This window comes from Lolium perenne, chromosome 7 (assembly GCF_019359855.2).
Source record: "Lolium perenne isolate Kyuss_39 chromosome 7, Kyuss_2.0, whole genome shotgun sequence".
Lineage (NCBI taxonomy): Eukaryota > Viridiplantae > Streptophyta > Magnoliopsida > Poales > Poaceae > Lolium > Lolium perenne.
Genome location: NC_067250.2, coordinates 21,056,800 through 21,075,509, shown reverse-complemented (window position 1 = coordinate 21,075,509; position 18,710 = coordinate 21,056,800). Strand labels below are relative to the sequence as shown.

The window sequence follows — 18,710 nt, the reverse complement described above, 5'->3', positions numbered from 1 at the left end:
CCACAAGGAGTACAATGTCATCACTATGTATCTCGCATGACTTGCGAGTGAAGTGGTTAATGTCTTCTCGCAGCAATCAGTTAAAATTTTTGGCACCAAATAGGCGTCAGACCCGTCAGAGACCTAAGACCACCTAGAAAGGTCCACGGAGAAGAGTGCCAACCCAGGTCGGTCCACGCAGAAGACGATCATGTTCCGGTAATCAGCGGCCAACCTGCCCCCACTATTATCAACAGAGATATGAGCACATCAACCCATAAGCAAGACATTCTGTGATCACCCTATACCATATATTTCTCGACAGATTTGGAACGGATCCAGTACTAAACGGTTACGAATTTGAATACGAATATAAAAGACCACAGATTTAGAACGAAATCGGAGCAGACTCGGGATGGAAACAAAATTAATCTGACATGTAGGTTGGCAAACCATACACGACGAAAAATAATTGATAGAAAGAGTTTAACAAATCATTCATAAAGTAAATAATGTTACGTGATAGAATGAATAAATATATCATAAGCATATGAACAAAGGAGGTTTATATGGATGTAATAACACAAACGCAAATGTTAGGATGCCACCGACGCATACTTCAATAGTTGTTATCACCAGAATTTGACCGAGTCAGAGGTGGGCCGCGATCAAGATGGGCTTAAAGAATATACATGAAAGAAAGACGTGAATCGGCCTGTTATGCAAAGTTTGGGCTAGTTTGCCCGTGTATCTGTAACATAGTAGATTACGTGTCGGTTAGTTAGAGTTTGCCTCGTGCACGGTTGGGATTATTCTCACGTTAGAAAAGTCTACGGACTATAAATATGTACCTAGGGTTTATGAAATAAACAACAACCATCGTTCAACACAAATCAATCTAGGCGCATCGCCAACTCCTTCGTCTCGAGGGTTTCTTCCGGGTAAGCATCATGCTGCCTAGATCGCATCTTGCGATCTAGGCAGTACAAGTTTATTCGTTACCATGCGTTGCTCGTACTGAAGCCTTTTTGATGGCGAGCAACGTAGTTATCTTAGATGTGTTAGGGTTAGCATTGTTCTTCGTATCATATGCTGTCGTAGTGCAACCCTTATACATCTAGCCGCCCTTACACCTATCTTAGGTGTAGGGGCGGCACCCCGCTTGATCATTATTTAGTAGATCCGATCCGTTACGGTTGCTCCTTGTTCTTCAAGGATTAGTTTAATATCTGCAATAGTTAGGCCTTACAAAGGGTTGGAGGATCCAGCGACGCGTAGGGTGTAGTTTGCTAGCCCTAGACAGGATGTTCCGGGGATCAACCTCGTGTTGGTTTTTAGGCCTTGTCTAGGATCGGCTTACGATCACCGTACGTGACCGCGAGGCCCAATCGTGAGTAGGATGATCCGATTATGCGGTGAAAACCCTAAATCGTCGTAGATCGTTTTAGCTTTATCTTGATCAAGCAGGACCACCATATATTCGTACACCTCGTACGAATCATGGGTGGATCGGCTCCTTGAGCCGATTCACAGGATAACCTGAGAGCCGATCGAGGCTCGTATTTAATGTTTACGTGTATGCCATGCAGGAAACTAAGCGAGGCATCTCCATCACCTTCCTGACCAGGTATAGGTCAGGTGGCATGCCCTTGCACCAGCATCGGACGTGCGTTCCGGAGGCTTTGCGGGCCGTCGCTCGGAGGGACCAGGGCCAGCCGCAGCCCTAAGTTGTTCCCGGCTCTACTGTGTTGCCCGTCGCTGCTCGCCGGTGGGTTTCTGACCGCAACACATTCTGGCACGCCCGGTGGGACAATCTTCGACGTCAACCACATCGCCATCTACATCTGAGATGGCGGACGGCACCCCAGTCACGTACGAGGATCTGACCGACGAGCTCAAGAAGAAGTATGACGAGGTCAAAGCTATCCTCGAGGCCGACCTCATCGGCTCTTTTCACAGAACCCGTTCACATGGCATCATGTGGAAGGGTTTCTCGCTGATGGTGCGCTCGATGGGATAGACCTGTCCGCCCCGTCGAAGAACGCACCAGGTCCTGCGTCAGAGATTAACTACATGGTGGCTCACTCGCTGCACCGCCACTCTGAGAACCTGGTGAACACTTTGGAGCGTGTCGCTCTCCGGGTGATCCAGGAGATCATGAGACACCAGTACTCTCCGTCAGGACCAGCTCTCGGGACATACCAGGGAGAGATGCCACTCCAGTCCCGTCCACCGCTGCCATTTGCGTTGGCAGCACCAGAAGTGCCGAATTCACCGGCATTCGTCGTCTACAAGATCGGTGGTGACCCTAGCGACTGCCAGTTCTTGCATGAGGCGCCTAAGGAGATCCCTCACGGGTACATGTGCACATATGTGCCGATCGCGGTAATCGGGCACTCACAAACCAGGCCGCGACAAAGAGGGACTTGGAAAAGCGGGGAGGAACGTCGGCGACAGATCTTGAGAAGCAGATGTGGCTAGCTAAATATGCCACCCCGACGAACCTCCGAGCTTAGCTCTGCGGTTGGCTCGTAGCTGGAAAAGCAAGCATGGCTGGCTAAGTACGCCACCCCGGCGAATCTTGAGTTCGACTCCCGCAGCCAAGACCGCGGATCAAATCAATACGATCTGAGAGACCAGTTCGGCATGGTACCGAAAAGGAGGACAATCGGCTATTCCAAGCCGTACCCGACGAGTACGAATTGGTCCCGCTACCACCCAAATATCGGCTCCCTGATTTCTCCAAATTCGATGGATCGGATGGTTCCAGCTCCATCGAGCATGTGAGCCGATATTTGGCACAGCTAGGAACGGCCTCGCGTCGGATCCACTACGCGTGAGGTTCTTCGCACAGTCCCTCACGGGATCGGCTTTCGGGTGGTACACTTCGTTGCCACCGGACTCGATCCGGACTTGGAAGCGATTGGAAGAACAGTTCCATATGCAGTTTCACTCGAAGCTTCCGAGACCGGCATTGCCGATCTAGCTCAAATACGTCGAAGCGTGGAGAAACAAGTGTCGAATACATCCAGCGCTTCAGAAATCTGAGGAACCGATGTTATTCGGCTCGTGTGACCGAAAAAGAAGCGATCGAGTTGGCGGTGGTGGGCCTCGCCTCACAAATCAAGGATATGGCCTCCTGCGTACTACCCTTCACTAGCGCACATGGTTCGAAAGCGTCGCAAGATATGAACAGCGCCACCGGACTTGTACCAGGACAAATTCAAGCGTGCGGTAGTCCTGGTTGAGGCAGATGAAGACGAAGGCTGCGGGAGATCAAGAGGTAGCAAGTGGCTGAATGGACTCGGGGGCAACCCCGTGTCCCGCAAATGGGTAAAGCCACCAGAGTCCGCCCGTAGGGTTCGATTTTGACGTGACCAAATCGAGCAAATCTTCGACCTCTTACTCAAGGAGAAGCAGTTGAAGATACCCGAAGGCCTCAAAATCCCCACGGTACAGAGCTGAACGGAAAGCCATACCGCAAATGGCATAACTCGGTCTCCCATGCCACCAACGACCGCAGGGTGTGGCGTCGCAGATCCAAATGGCGATAGAACAAGGACGTCGATTTTCAACCGCACGCCATGAAGGTCGACACCCACCCCTTCCCCGCCGTTAACATGGTGGAGTGCACTTACCACGAAGGTTGCCAGCCAGGATCCTCGTTCAGCATCAACATGGTAGGACCTGGGCACCACTCTGGCAAGGATGGAGACGAGGGCAGCTGCTCTCGTAGCAAGGACACAGAGGAGGCCGCTCCACGCGATCGGCTCCGTCACGATGGCAAGCGCTACGTCACAGAGGGAGAAGTGAAGAACATAAGATATCAGCGACCCCTCTCTGATCACCTCCTCAATAAGTATGTGAGTCAATATAGCCAACGCCGACGATCCAGCGACGATGATGATAGAGACCGTTTGGCTAGGGACGCCAGGAGACATCGTCGGCATGATCGCGATGAGGAGGAGTACGAGCGCCGTGCCAAGGAAAAGTCGAGGGAGCAGGACGACGAGGATAGGCACTGGGACTGCCCCTTCTTCAGACACTGCTGGGATTCAGGAATGAGCCGATTGCCTACAATCGGCAATTGCCCAGAATGTAACCAGAAGAAGAAGGAGGCAGCTAACGCGTCCGTGTTCCAACGCTTAGGGCCTCTCCCACCTCGAAGCAAACGCGCTGAGTCCCCTCGGGTGGAAGATCTCGAGGATTCGGAAGACGAAGAAGAAGAAGAAGAAGACAGGTACCACCGGCCAAGGTGGCGCCCTGATGGACTCAGCCGTTCCCAAAAGCGTAGGGTTCAGCGATTGCGCGGCTTGGAGGAAGCCGAAAGGTTATACCTGCACACGCTAGGGAAGGCGCGGCCTGATCTGGCCGCGAAAATTCAGCGAACCCTGGATGAAGAGGGTCGACCACGGAAAATGGAGTGGCGCCCCAAGCAAAAGAAAGCCGATGATGAGACATCGGCTGGCACAAACATGGTGCTCGTCCTTCCGACGGAGTTTAGTGCTCCAGGATTACACGAGGCACCCAATTTTGACGACTGCGAGCACATCAACGTGACGAAGGGCAGGGTTAGGCTAGTCTTATCCACTGGCCTGACCATGTAGCAAGAGCAAACCGATGAGCAAACGTGGCGAGGCCGATCCTTGGGATCGGCCCCAAAGATCTATGAAGGAACATTACAAAACCTTCATTTGAGCGATTCAATATGGAGGCCGATTCCAGCAATCGGCCAAAATTATCCTCACCACATGTTCTGCTTGTGTTCAACATCGATCTACTGGGCGGCGGTTTTACGTCGGCTGATGAGTTAGGAAGAATCGACATTGGTCCTACCGAAGCCGACGTGCAAATACAGTGCCTTGGCTAAACTACAGAGCCGATATCTGCAGTTACCTGACAGATTCGGCTCGGGGGGCACCTAGTCAGATGAACATGTGCAGATAAACATGTGTGCAGTGAAACATTGGGGGCCGATTAGAAAAAATCGGCCAGTAAAAAAAAATCAGCATCACGATATACGGCCGATGCAAGGACATCGACTTTAGAATTAAGAGACAAAGCCGATGCACAGCCATCGACTCTAGTACAATTACACAAGACCTACCGGCTATGTGCTCAAGGCTCAGATTTTCGCCAAGATGGTTTTCAGTTCGGCTTCAAGAGCTTCTGTTTCCTTGAAGGGAATGTATAATGAGAGCAGCCTCGGCTGCAATGAGCCGACAACCCTTTGCGCCAGTTCAAGAAGTAACATCAGTTTGGCATGCAAGGCAGCCTCTTTCTCATTAAGCTGTTGGTGTTTCATCTACAACATCGGCGTTCAGTGAAAGAAAGCTGATCAATGGGGGCAAGTTTGGCTGACTCTTCATGGTGGCTATCTCGGAGTACCAGATTACCTGAGGTCAAAGCCTTTTTGTTTGACCTGTGCATCCTCGCCGGTATTCTCGCCTTGATTAAGGCTCGGGGGCAACTAACTTGGTAGATGGTCTGTTTTTGGGAGCCGATTGGAGTTGCATCGGCTGACCCTGCATCATAACCTTCTCCGAAAGCGGTGAGTTGTTGCAGAAGAAGACTGCTAAAACTACGGAGAGGAGCCGGAAAGGGGAGCCGTCGTCTTTTACAGGGTTGGACCGACCTGTTGCTGCAAGAAAAGGAAGGAGACTGGATTCTCAAAATAGCCGATGAACAGTCATCGGCTATAGGATTGCGAAATATAATGGTCAGGTACCAAATCATAGCCTGATTTTGAGAAGTGCTTGACTGACGGTCTGATCGGTATCTGAGTCCGGCTTCATAGGCGTCTAAAGGAAAAAATCCGATACGTTGCTATCGGTCTTGGTGTGGCAAGCGGAAGGATTGAAATTGGATTAATTGAAAGATAAATTGGAAGAACAATTCTTATTAATTCAAAGGAGCGGCTTTACAGGAAAGAGCCGATGGCTCTCAAAAGGGGGATCTGGTGCCTAGTGCACTGCTACTACTAGTCCTACTCTACTAGTCGTCGCTGTCCTCATCGTCGCCGTTGTCGATGCCGTCGGCGCTGCTCCCAGGAAGTTCCTCGTCGCTGCTGCTGACCCTCACGGAGCTTCTTCTTCCTCGTCATCATCATCATCCTCGCTGTCCGCCCAAGAGCGGAAGCGCTTTGTCGGCGGGTATCCGATGGAGGAGGAGGATTCATCCTCCTCCTCTTCCTCCTCGTCATCATCATCGTCTTCGCTGTCCGCCCAAGCGCGGAATCGCTTTGCCGGCGGATGCTTAGCGGGGGAGGAGGAATCATCTTCCTCCTTTTCCTCTTCTTCCTCTACTTCTTCTTCTTCCTCCTTCCCGTTGGAGGAGGTGGGTTTCACCCAGGGATGGAGGTCGTCTTCGCTTTCGCTTATCAGCTCCCCTTCGATGAGGAACTTGAGGTCGTCTTCCCCATCGGTCAGAGGCAGGTCGCCATCTGACCCGACGAATGCTTCGGGTGGACTGTCTGGCACATGATCGAAGTTCCACTCCGGCTCGCTCGAGGAGAAAGACTGGAGGGAGAGGCCGGAGGAGACGGAGGAAGAGGAAGACATTGCTACAGGGAAAGAGGGTTTTTTGGTGCCGATAGCTAGAACAGAGGAAGGGGATGAAGAGGGTTAATCAATCGGCACGGTTAAATAATGAGGAGCCTAGTGGAGATTTAATGCCATTGCAGTTTCCGAGGAAGTGATGCTAAAACTATCAAATTTTGCAGAGAAGTTGAGAAGACAAGGCATCATGATGAAGGATACTGCAACGGTTCTGCTCTGCCACGACATGACCCGACGAAGAAAAAGCAGAGTGATTTTGGAATTATCAATTCCAAAACCAGGGGGGCATGTGTTATCACCAGAATTTGACCGAGTCAGAGGTGGGCCGCGATCAAGATGGGCTTAAAGAATATACATGGAAGAAAGACGTGAATCGGCCTGTTATGCAAAGTTTGAGCTAGTTTGCCCGTGTATCTGTAACATAGTAGATTACGTGTCGGTTAGTTAGAGTTTGCCTCGTGCACGGTTGGGATTATTCCCACGTTAGAAAGTCTACGGACTATAAATATGTACCTAGGGTTTATGAAATAAACAACAACCATCGTTCAACACAAATCAATCTAGGCGCATCGCCAACTCCTTCGTCTCGAGGGTTTCTTCCGGGTAAGCATCATGCTGCCTAGATCGCATCTTGCGATCTAGGCAGTACAAGTTTATTCGTTACCATGCGTTGCTCGTACTGAAGCCTTTTTGATGGCGAGCAACGTAGTTATCTTAGATGTGTTAGGGTTAGCATTGTTCTTCGTATCATATGCTGTCGTAGTGCAACCCTTATACATCTAGCCGCCCTTACACCTATCTTAGGTGTAGGGGCGGCACCCCGCTTGATCATTATTTAGTAGATCCGATCCGTTACGGTTGCTCCTTGTTCTTCAAGGATTAGTTTAATATCTGCAATAGTTAGGCCTTACAAAGGGTTGGAGGATCCAGCGACGCGTAGGGTGTAGTTTGCTAGCCCTAGACAGGATGTTCCGGGGATCAACCTCGTGTTGGTTTTTAGGCCTTATCTAGGATCGGCTTACGATCACCGTACGTGACCGCGAGGCCCAATCGTGAGTAGGATGATCCGATTATGCGGTGAAAACCCTAAATCGTCGTAGATCGTTTTAGCTTTATCTTGATCAAGCAGGACCACCATATATTCGTACACCTCGTACGAATCATGGGTGGATCGGCTCCTTGAGCCGATTCACAGGATAACCTGAGAGCCGATCGAGGCTCGTATTTAATGTTTACGTGTATGCCATGCAGGAAACTAAGCGAGGCATCTCCATCACCTTCCTGACCAGGTATAGGTCAGGTGGCACGCCCTTGCACCAGCATCGGACGTGCGTGCCGGAGGCTTTGCGGGCCGTCGCTCGGAGGGACCAGGGCCAGCCGCAGCCCTAAGTTGTTCCCGGCTCTACTGTGTTGCCCGTCGCTGCTCGCCGGTGGGTTTCTGACCGCAACAATAGTTCAATATTCCAACAAGTTTGGACTCCATATCCAATAGAGTGGCCAGTAGTTAGCTATTGCTTAATGAATTGAACTCGGTAACTCAATAATTGCAATATATGCTCTATTAGCTTCAGCATTTCAGATGAAAATCAGATTATGTGGATAAAACCATCGAATGATCCTAAATAAGTTTCGAATACATGTATACAAGTGCTATTTGCATACCATATCCATTGTCAAATTGGAAATCGAATATCCTTATTAGATTCTTTCGAACCGGATAAGAAAACTCTAAAATGGATACGAAAACCGCCTGGCCTGAGATCCTATACTGGATTCGATCTATTGGCGGACCTTCCGTTATTGAAGGGGACTTCACGGTGTGGTGGACAATGGTGGTGTGTTCCAACCCACGTCATATGCGCAAAGGAACCTTGTTGTTGGTCATGTACACGGCGTGGTGGATCTGAAAGCATATGAACGTGATTGTCTTCGACAACAAGCTGCCTTCGGTGACCTCCCTAGTCGATATGGTCAAGGCCCGGGCGAGATCATGGGCGGATGCGGGAGCACGAGGGCTACGTCAAGTTCTCCCTTAGGCTAGGTTTTTCTGAGATGAGTTGTATGGCGTGTGAGTGTTGGCCCACTCTTTGAATTTGTAAATACAACTTCTTTTTCTATCAATGCACATTTTTACGTTTTCGTGATAAAATAGATACGAAAGCAAATTTAGTACGAAAATTATCCTACCCCTCCACGCCACTACTTGTACCATTACGAATTCAAAATGATGATTTTAGTATGATGCGAGTCAACCCGGCCTGCCGCGCGCCGCCCCAGAAAGCTGCCGCACTCCAGGAACTCCGGTGACGCATGTCCCCGTTGTAAATTAGGTGCTCTGCCATCAACTGCTCCATTTGAGAAACGCAGGAATTTCGAAAAGTGTTGCAGATGTTCAACAAAGCATCACACCAAGAAATACTCTCTCGTTCCAAGAGGCTGCATTTGTTTCGCTCAAGCCAGTGACACCCCCTAAATAAAGCAAACCATTTCCCTCCTCTGGTGATACCAGCCTCTCGTCCTCCGTTCCGGCCACCGCCAGCTTCCACCGTTCCGACGGGAAGCCGGTCCCGGTCGATCCCTCCGTCCAGATGGCGGCGTCCTCCAGCCGCCGCCACGTACGAAAGCGTTAGCCGTCGATGCACAGAAGCTACCTACAATGGCGATCACGTCATCGCCCATGCTGTCGCTGCTCCTTCTCGCGTTGCTGTGCCATTCCTCTCCGTCCGCGGCGCAGAATCACAGCGCCGTTATCAACATCTCGGCCGTCGAGGCGGCCGTCCGCGACCGCGCGTTCGAGCTGCTCCGCCGCACCAACCAGCTCGTCGCCGTCGCGCCCCTCCCGGACCACGTCTCCGCTGGCGCCCAGGTCGAGGCCTCGGCGCTCCGCGTCCGGAGCAACTCCCTCTGGGCCGACGGCGTCAACGAAACCGGCGCCACCGCGGGGTTCACCGTCCCGCCGCGCGTCGTGCCGGCCCCGTTCGCCCGCCGCGTCGACGTCGTCTTCTTGCGCTTCCTGCTCCCCGACGGCGCCGCGCTCTTCGCCGCGCCGCAAGGGTACGCGCTGGCGGCCCCCGTGGTCGCGCTGCTCGCGTACGACGTGTCGTCCGGGCCCAACGGCAGCGAGGTCGCGCTCCGGGCGCTCGGCGCGCCGGTGCGCGTGGAGTTCGGCAACCTCTCGCTCTCGTCGTCGGTCAACGCCACGGAGGCGCCGAGGTGCGTCACCTTCGCGGCGGCCAGCGGGAAGGCCGTGGCCACGCACGCCATGGCGTCGCCCACCGAGTGCGCGGTGACAGGCACGGGGCACTACGGCGTTGCTGTGCGGCTGGAGGTGCCCTCGCATCCGACGCCGACGCCTGCGGCCGTGAGGCAGCGGTGGTGGGCATGGACGGTGGTGGCTGGCGCCGGCGGGGTTGTGGCCTTAAGCTTCCTGGCGGTCACCGTGGCCGGCGCGGTGCGGTGGAGCAGGAGGCGCAGGAGGGAGGAGATGGAGCTGCGGGCACTGGCGGGCGAGGAGCTGGGGAGGATGGCAGTGCGAGGGAGCAAGATGCCGTCGGCGAAGATGGTGCGGACACGGCCTGAGATGGAGGAAGGCAGCCCGCTGCCCTGGCGGCGCTAGCTAGCTCCTCCGCGAGTTGCACCGGCGCACCATTGTTCAGCTAGGTGTAGTTTTCAGTATGGGACTTTGTTGTACAGTACTACATACATTGTACTCTATAATTTTTGGTGTGTACTCTATAAAAGTGTGAACTCAGCTCAAATCAGATTAAAATGTACATTACCTGCAGTAGGTTGTTCTGGGAGTAGACTGCAATAGATTATGATGAATCTATTTTTGTGTTACATCCAGGATAGTACACTGACAATAAGTGGAATTACTACGGTAAGCTAGTACAGCAAAGTATAATGTATACAAACTAGTTCCAACAATATATCATCAGAATCAGATCATTCCTTCTCCTAAGCAGCCCCAACAATATATCAATGGTGACAGCAGGGTTACAGATTTGAAGTCCCTCCCATTTAGGCATCGATATCCGACTGCTGGAGCAAAAGAAACGCTCATGATTTATGTCAGCCTCAGCGCTTCTGAATAGCGGCAAAAACTGCCAACGGAGATAAGCTACATCGTATGTTGCTCCAAAAACACATAGCAAAAGATGTTTCCAGGCAATAACTAGAAGATAGCTCTGTATTTTCTTCAGATTTCAAATAGATGAATCCCATTGAGGTACAGCAACAGATCACCTGTTATCTTCTCAAGGCAAAACATACCTTTTCTGAAATTTATTCTAGCATATCTCCTGAGAAACTGCAGCAGTATACACACGCCATCGATAATCTCTCCTAAATGTTTTCATTCGATGTGTATGACCTGTACTCGTTGACCAGCTCGCGGAAGAGAGACCCTTCAGTTTGCATGAGCCTTTTGGGTTTGTCATACTCCGCTACTCTCCCTGGAAAAGTAAATGGCTCATTAGTATGCAACTCTGGACTATGGAGCTCTATGCTACAACCCTAATAAGTACGCCATAAGAGAACCATACCATCGCTCATTGCAAGCACCATATCGCAGTCCATGACTGTCGGTATACGGTGGGCGACTGTAATAACGGTGCAGTGTTTGAACTCGGTCCGGATCGTTTTCTGAAGGATGGCATCTGTTGCATTGTCTATAGAGGCTGTTGCTTCGTCAAGAACTAAGATACGACACCTTCTCAAAAGTGTGCGGCCTAAACAAAAGAGCTGCCTTTGACCCATGCTCCAGTTTGACCCGTCTTCTGCAACTGTATTGCAAGATCTTGATTAGTACTATGAACAAGACAATTCCAGACGTCCTGCTAGAAAGTTACCTAGGACGGCTAACATTTTGAAAAATTTAGCCGCACATGCATTTTAAGACCCCTATTTTTTGAATTCTGAAACAACTGGATCGATGTTTTATGTTTGCCCAAGTTGTTAGGGGCACAACATAAACTCCAGAAATCAAATTATAAATACACTGAGGTTCCTACCAAGTGAATCCAATCCCTGCTCCTTCTCCTGGACAGCTTCAAGAAGTTGGCATTTGCCAAGAACCTGCAGAATAACAGAATACGAAACAACCAATTAGAGATTTCTTTTAAGATGCATGCATGCCTTAAACAGAGAACGGTAACTTGATATTTGACATGCCCCTAAATCTGGTTATTCATCCAAATTTAATAAGATGCTGAATTTTCTATTGTTCATATATTACACTTCTTACCTCCCATATTTGTTGATCTGAGAAGTTCCCAAGAGGATCCAGATTATATCTTACTGTACCCTGAAAAAGTGTTGGCTCTTGTGGAATGATACCCAAACGCGAACGCAGGTCATGCAAGCCTAGTGTGGTGATATCCACAGAGTCGATACTTATATTCCCTCCAGCAGGTTCAACAAGACGAAATAGTGCACCAATTAGAGTTGTCTTGCCACTTCCTGTTCGACCAACTATACCAATCTTATCTCTACCTTCAAACTTGCAAGTGATACCATGTAGTACCAGGGGAGCATCTTTCCTATACCTAATCTGTCAAACAGAAATCAATCACATACATTTGTAAGAACTTCGTAAGGGTTTCACCTAGTCAGGCATGCATGTATATTTGGTTACCTTCAAATCTTTAAGCTCCACATTGCCAACTTGGGGCCAATCTGGTACTGGTCGGTTTTCTTCAATAACTTCCGCTGCTTCACTCTGTATGTCCATGTACTGGTCCACTCGTTCGACAGATATTATTTTATTTGCAAGGTCGCATTGCTTTTGAATAGAGCTAACAAAAGAATTATTTAGGGAAAGGCCATAGGACAATGCCATACCAACAAAACCTGTGGAGGAATGATATAAAGTAATTAGGTATCTTATGATCATGTTAATTTCTCTATAACCTGGTTGATGTTTCTTAATGACTCTGGCACATAGACATTATATAATGTGTTACTGAAGGGAAGATTGCATATATGAAGACCAGACTACCACTATGGTTTCGAGCTATTCACTAGTATCAAGTAGAAATATGCAACTCCATCCGATAAAGAATGTAGGCTATCGTAACAAAACATTAACCCTCATAACACTTAATACCAGGAGCCTACAGAAATATAGAGAAAAATTCTTTGCTGTGCGTATAACAATTCACTGACAAATGCATGCAGGAATGAACCGTCTTAAAACTTTTAAGTTACTAGGAGAATAATATTATCCAGCACGCGGATTATTTTTGTGATGGTTGTACCTAGAATAAGCTACTTACCAGGGCCAAAGGTTCCTGTAGGAAGGAGAGCCATGACAAAAGCAGAAAAAGAAAGAACTGCAGCACTCATTATTTCCAAACGTTGAATCAACCATTCAGTTGCTGCGAAATTATAGAAGTATGGGCCAGCATTCTTGTCAACTAGCTCCAAATTTTTAGCAAAAAAACGGTCTTCTTCTCCAAAGGCACGTATTGTTATAGCCCCTGAAACTGATTCACCTAAGTGATTGGCTAGAGCAGACTTGGTAGTGCCGTTGATTCGCATCAATTCCTTAGCTGAGGCTAAATAATACCTCTGCATGAATAAACATAGCTGATCTGAGCCAATGGAAATTATGAAACTAAAAGAGTAGACTAATTGACCTCTTGGATGAACATAGCAGTAGAATATCTTGGTGAATGAAATACCCAAATAAAGGGGCTTTACTCATTCATAATAACAAAGAAAAAAAAGCAGTAGCCATACAGGAAAGAGCAATGATCACCTGCAACCGAATTGCCAAGAGAACCATCGGCACCGATACAAATAGAACTTGCCATATAACAACAGCAATTACACCCATATTGCTATATGCATTTAAGCTGGAACTAAAGGCAAACATGAACGCAAATGGAATATCAAGGTCAATGATACTCAAATCTGAAGAGACCTGTAAAAAAATCCATCATTAAAAATCTACGAAGCTAAGATAAACACAACTGTAATTTATCATAATTTTCATTTGTTTCAGAAGTTTTACCCTGCTAAGAACCCTTCCTAAAGGGGTAGAATCAAAAAAGGACATAGGTGCACGGAACAATGAATTAAGTAATTGGGAAAATAAGGATCTTGAAGTCTGGATCCCAAGAACAACGGCGAATAAAGACCTTGACAGCACAAAGAACATTGTGCAAACTCCAATGCCAATGTACACAGAAATTAACTTCAGTGTACTAACACCAGGATTTTGGACATTAGCAGCCATCCATGAATTCTGTGATATTTGCCCAGCTATGAAAATTATGTGAGATATAACACAAAGAGACGCATACAAGAAGCCTTTGTTCTGGTGCAGGTAAAGCATATAAGGCTTAAGACCTGTATCACCCGATTCTCTTTCCTCTCTCTTTATCAGCTGATCTACTGGTGATGGCTTCACAGACTCTAAATATATGTTTCCATGAATGCCATCAGTCTCCTTTGTTGGTATTTCTTTTTGTCGGCGATAAACCACATTGGTAATATCTGAAACAGCAACAGTATCTTGATGGGCATTTACAAGGTATTTAAATTCTTGACAATCTGCCAACAAATCTTGATATGGTGCTGACTGGATAACCTCTCCATCTGACATTAACTGCCAAAAAATATCACTAGTTTAAGATCAAATCGACAAATAAATACAGCTCCCTATAAAAAAAAAATCATAGTACGACATAAATCATGAGAGAGACAGAGACCGACCAGAATGGAATCAAATATGGGTAGAAAATCCACTTGGTGGGTCACTAAAAGAACAGTCTTCTCTGATAGAGCACTCATCACATATTCCTGTCACACAGTTAAGAGCATCATAAAACAGTCACAATCAAGTAGCAATGCAATTGGCACCTGCTGATAATACTTACATTGAAGAGACTTGTTGCTGTATGGGCATCAACAGCACTGAAAGGGTCATCGAGAAGATAGATGTCTGCATTCTGGTACAATGCACGAGCAAGCTGAACACGCTGCTTCTGACCACCACTAAGATTTACTCCTCTCTCCCCAATTTGGGTAAGGTCGCCAAATGGAAGCACTTCAAGGTCCTTGACCAACGAGCACCTCACAAGTGTTTCTTGGTATAATTTTATGTCCATTAAAGATCCAAAGAGGATATTATCTTGTACAGTTCCTGTTTGGATCCATGCAGTCTGAGAAACATACGCTATTTTCCCACAGACTTGAATCTGGAATATGTACATAAAGATGAATGATGATATTCAGATATTAAGTTTAACAAAAAGGATCTAGTTTAACATATATTGTGTTGGCAACTATTATGAGCCAGAATACACAGAACAACTTGGGAAAACCAAACATAAATCATGGTCAACAGTCTGTATGTCGATAAAGAAATTAGCAACTAGCCAAGCTCAACCATACTGAGAAATAGTGTGTTGCCCCGTGCTCGATGAATATGGCATTTGTACTTGCAACATAGTGGAAGAACATAACATCATACAAAATCTGCAATCTGATAAAAAGGGACCTAATGAATGTGCCAATAACAAAACATTGCAAAACTAACAAATTATTTAGTTCATGAGAAAACCCAAAAGGGGTAACAAAAGTACATATTTCGAGATAAGATCACAAAATGACAGCCATTGGATTTTCTAGTTCATAAAAATAGATAAGAGGAATAGACAATCATACCACGCCTTCAATTTTGGGGACCTCTCCAAGGACAGCAGCCAAAAGAGTGGACTTTCCTGATCCTACCTCTCCACAAATTGCAATCTTTTCTCCAGCTCTGACTTCCAAATTTATATTCCTTAGAGTTGGTTTTGATGAAGTCTCATCCCATGAGAACCCGCATGAGTTCATCGTTATTGGGTTATCAGTGCCCACATGGTATTTCTTCCTAAGTTCCCCATTCAGCTCAGGTGCATCAAGGAACTTTGATATCCTAGTGAAAGCAACCTTAGCTTGTATGAATACCGCAATAACAATTGGTATTGACCTAACTGGGTCTTGCACAAGACGCAGAGTTGCCACAGTGGTAAACACGTTGCTAGCATCAAGAGGGATTTTCAAAAGATAGCATGTTAGAAAGGTTGCCGCTGAAACTAAAACAGGTGATGACCAGAACAGGAAACTGTTGTATGCCCTCCTAAGCAGGAATGCTGATAACCACTTATACTCAACCTCCCTCAACCCCTCGATAACCTTCTTGAAATGAGCTTCCCATGCATAAAGTTTCAAGATCTTCATATGAACTAAGGACTCAGACATGGCCTTCAATCTTACATCTTGTGCTTCCATAAGCTTACTCTGAAATTTGTGTTGCAGCTTGGCCAATGGAGCATTAGCAAGTACAGTGATAATTATGACAGCCAACGATGAAGCCGATGCAGCACCAACTGCATTGTACAGGATTGCCAGAGCAATGCAAAGTTGAACAGTTGTTGTCCATGTTTGGTGGAACCAGTATGGGAATTCCCCAATCCGGTAAGCATCAACAGTCACATAGTTCATAATTTCTCCAGAAGAGTGCCTCATTTTTGCAGAGTTAGACAGCTTCTGTTGCTTCTTATAAATAGCTGCTGACAGGAGTGATCTCACCTGTAGACCTAATCTGCGAGTGCGGAAGTACCACTGCCTCTGCGACAAAGATTCACAACATTTGCCGACAAACATTGTTGCAGCCAGCACGAAGCCTTCATATTTAAAGGTCCCTTTCCCAAGCGATATATTGATGAATGCCTTGAGAAGTATTGGGCCTGTAGATAAGGTGAGAACCTTGAGTAAAGCAAAGAAACCTGACACGAAGATCGCACGCTTGTGACAAGAAACAATAGTCCACAAGATTGATGGTGTGTCGTGTGACTGGGACTGCTTATTGTTCAGTTCCTCCAAGAACATCAAGTACTGGTTATGTGCACGGTCTGTGGTTTGTAGAAGTGGCACATCTTTTTCCTCAAGAGGTTTCTCATAACCCATCTTCATCAAATGATTCAGCCACCAAAATGACATGTTGCTGAAAAAACCAGCTTTAGCTAAAGGAGTCACCTTATTATCAGAATCAGCCATCTCACTATCTGCCCCCGTGTTCAGGGGCTTGTATAAAGCATTTCCGGTTCCTTGGTAACCCTCTTCATCATGGCTACACTGAATGCAATGAAGTAGAAGGAGAAATGCAGCTGGTAGGGACAGAAGATCTAAACAGGCCTTAATGGTGATTGCCTTCTCTACAACAATCTCAACAACTGAGGAACAACATATGAATGCTCCGTCGATGGTCAGCGCGACAGACCAGAATCTAATAAATGAAGCTCCAAGAAATAGAGGCCTGATGCTGAAAGCGAAGCCGGAAAAGATCAAACTGAATCCTTGAGATAATGTCAGAAGCCACCAGTGTGGCAGGTAAACATAAGCATCCCGACTGAACATATTCAACAGCATCCACAGTCCTAAGCCAAGATAAACCAAACCCAAGCAGAAATTGAACACTACCGCAGCCAACTGCAGTGGTGAACTGAGTGTGACAAGCTGTCGCATAGAAGCTCTACTCTTCGGTATTTTGACAATCAGTTGGAGTGTGAGCATGATTATGAGCAGCACATTGATGCCAATCACCATCAGATGATTTATGCAAGTGGAAGAGTCAAATACATCCTTCAGCACACATGAAAGTACAGCTTGGTTGGAGCATACTGGGCTCCCACACAAGTTTGTCATCCAATCATCTGAAGAAATGTCCAAGTATTGGAGTGAGATTTCCAGCATGCTTTTTTCCCGAACAAAGTTGATGGTAGGGGTAGCAATAATGATGTAGCAAGCTATGCTTCAAAAAGTTGATGTAGCAATGTAATTTGAGAAAGATGAAGATAGGACCACTAACTTGTGAGGGAACCCATCTGCACAATCACCATTGCACTGCCGGGTGGATCAGCTCCTCTTTCGGCCCTGCAGGAACCCAAGGATATGAATCTAGCTAAGACAAAGAACAGATATAAAAACGAAAACATTTGTTTTACTGAAGAAACGGACAAAGAGCAAAGAATAAAAACACTTGTACTGGAGACTCCGAGACTGTTTATTTATTTATTATGCAACCACTGATCTTTTCTTATAAAAATGTAGCCACAGATATTCCCACGCTCACACAAGACAAAGAACCCGGAAAGCTGCACTTGCTTTTAGAACTCCAAAGCTGCACAGTTCTTCATGGTCAATTGGCCACCTTGCCACGCCATTCACCATGAATGTCAAGGAAATGAATCAGCGACAGCGGAGAAGAAGAAATCAAAACTACGTTGCCGAGAAAGGATTGCCAAAAGAAGCCAGAAATCCTACCTAAACTAAACCCCCTTCCCGAATTGACCTTGACCCTACTTAAAAAAAAGATCCCCTTTTTTCTTTCCGTACCAGTTCCTCTCGCGGCTACGGCGGCCTCCCCGCCGTCGGCACCGGCCGCAAGCTTTCCAGTGTATTAACTGGCGGGCGGACGAACGGTGGAACGCCACTCAGTAGCTGCCCCTGGGCTCGTGGTCGCGGGCCTTTTTCATCAGTGGATGCCGGAGCTAGGAGCCGCGGCGCTAGATGACAGGATGCGACTGGGACGGAGGGCACGCGGGCGCGCGCCTTCGTCACTGCTCGCGTCGTCGCGGCCGGCCGGCATACCTGCACCCGGCCTGTGGCTGTCGGGCGTGCCGTGCCCCGCATCGCTTCTCCACCGCCGGCCTACCCTCGCGACTGGGACCGGGATGACATTGCACAGTGACGATACCACGAGCATCTCCACTCGCCCTCACCGAAGACCCCAATAGCCGATTGGGGGCGTCGGCACGGAAACCAACGTCTAGGCCGCCTTTGGTTGTGTGCATCTCCTGCCTCGCATCGGCCCAGTAATTTTCGGTTCGTTTGGTTGGTTGGGCCCGATGGTGCACACTACTCATCCAATCTCCGCCCACAGGATTTGGAAAGTGTGGATCCGAGAGAACTAGGCTCTCAGAAGCAATCCATGCTTTTAGAATGAGGCGCCCCGTAGGAAAATTGGGATTCCCGTACTCGTCAGTTTCACTGAAGACTGACAGCCATCTTCGAGACCAACAAGACAAAAGAGAACGGAAATCATCGTCCATTGAGGATGTTTCATTAGAAGTGTCGGACCAGGCACTAGAGGAACGGTTGGTTCGGTAGTTTTCAGCGGTG

The 18,710-nt window shown here is 47.8% G+C and overlaps 2 protein-coding genes across 3 annotated transcripts; one reads left to right on the top strand and one right to left on the bottom strand.

Moving 5' to 3' along the window:
* Nucleotides 1–8,944: 8,944 nt before the first annotated feature.
* Nucleotides 8,945–10,375, top strand: LOC127311199 (uncharacterized). The gene has a single exon (XM_051341579.1). It carries the CDS (start codon nt 9,193–9,195, stop codon nt 10,150–10,152), a length of 960 nt encoding a protein of 319 aa, XP_051197539.1. The 5' UTR covers nt 8,945–9,192; the 3' UTR covers nt 10,153–10,375.
* On the bottom strand, nt 10,326–18,307 carry LOC127311198 (ABC transporter C family member 10). Of its 2 annotated transcripts, none has more exons than XM_051341577.2 (13): nt 17,925–18,307; nt 17,398–17,462; nt 15,210–17,242; nt 14,420–14,740; nt 14,256–14,342; nt 13,552–14,148; nt 13,297–13,461; nt 12,812–13,106; nt 12,172–12,386; nt 11,782–12,087; nt 11,549–11,612; nt 11,081–11,320; nt 10,326–10,990 (listed from the first exon to the last, which is right to left on the bottom strand). In XM_051341577.2, the coding sequence occupies exons 2-13, from the start codon at nt 17,426–17,428 to the stop codon at nt 10,881–10,883; spliced, it is 4,464 nt and encodes a 1,487-aa protein (XP_051197537.1). In that variant the 5' UTR covers nt 17,429–17,462; nt 17,925–18,307; the 3' UTR covers nt 10,326–10,880. The 2 variants fall into 2 exon arrangements, with proteins under 2 accessions (XP_051197537.1, XP_051197538.1); XM_051341578.1 differs by lacking the exon at nt 17,925–18,307 and adding an exon at nt 17,694–17,745.
* Between the last annotated feature and the right edge of the window lie 403 nt (nt 18,308–18,710).

What these genes read in the sequence shown, in the direction of transcription:
- LOC127311199 (XM_051341579.1), top strand. Translation starts at nt 9,193, where the DNA reads ATGGCGATCACGTCATCGCCCATGCTGTCGCTGCTCCTTCTCGCGTTG.
- LOC127311198 (XM_051341577.2), bottom strand. Translation starts at nt 17,428, where the DNA reads ATGGTGATTGTGCAGATGGGTTCCCTCACAA. An exon ending in TCCCCAAAATTGAAGGCGTG is followed by an intron (nt 14,741 to 15,209) that starts GTATGATTGTCT and finishes TACATATTCCAG; the next exon opens with ATTCAAGTCTGTGGGAAAAT. An exon ending in CCATATTTGATTCCATTCTG is followed by an intron (nt 14,149 to 14,255) that starts GTCGGTCTCTGT and finishes ATTTTTTGGCAG; the next exon opens with TTAATGTCAGATGGAGAGGT.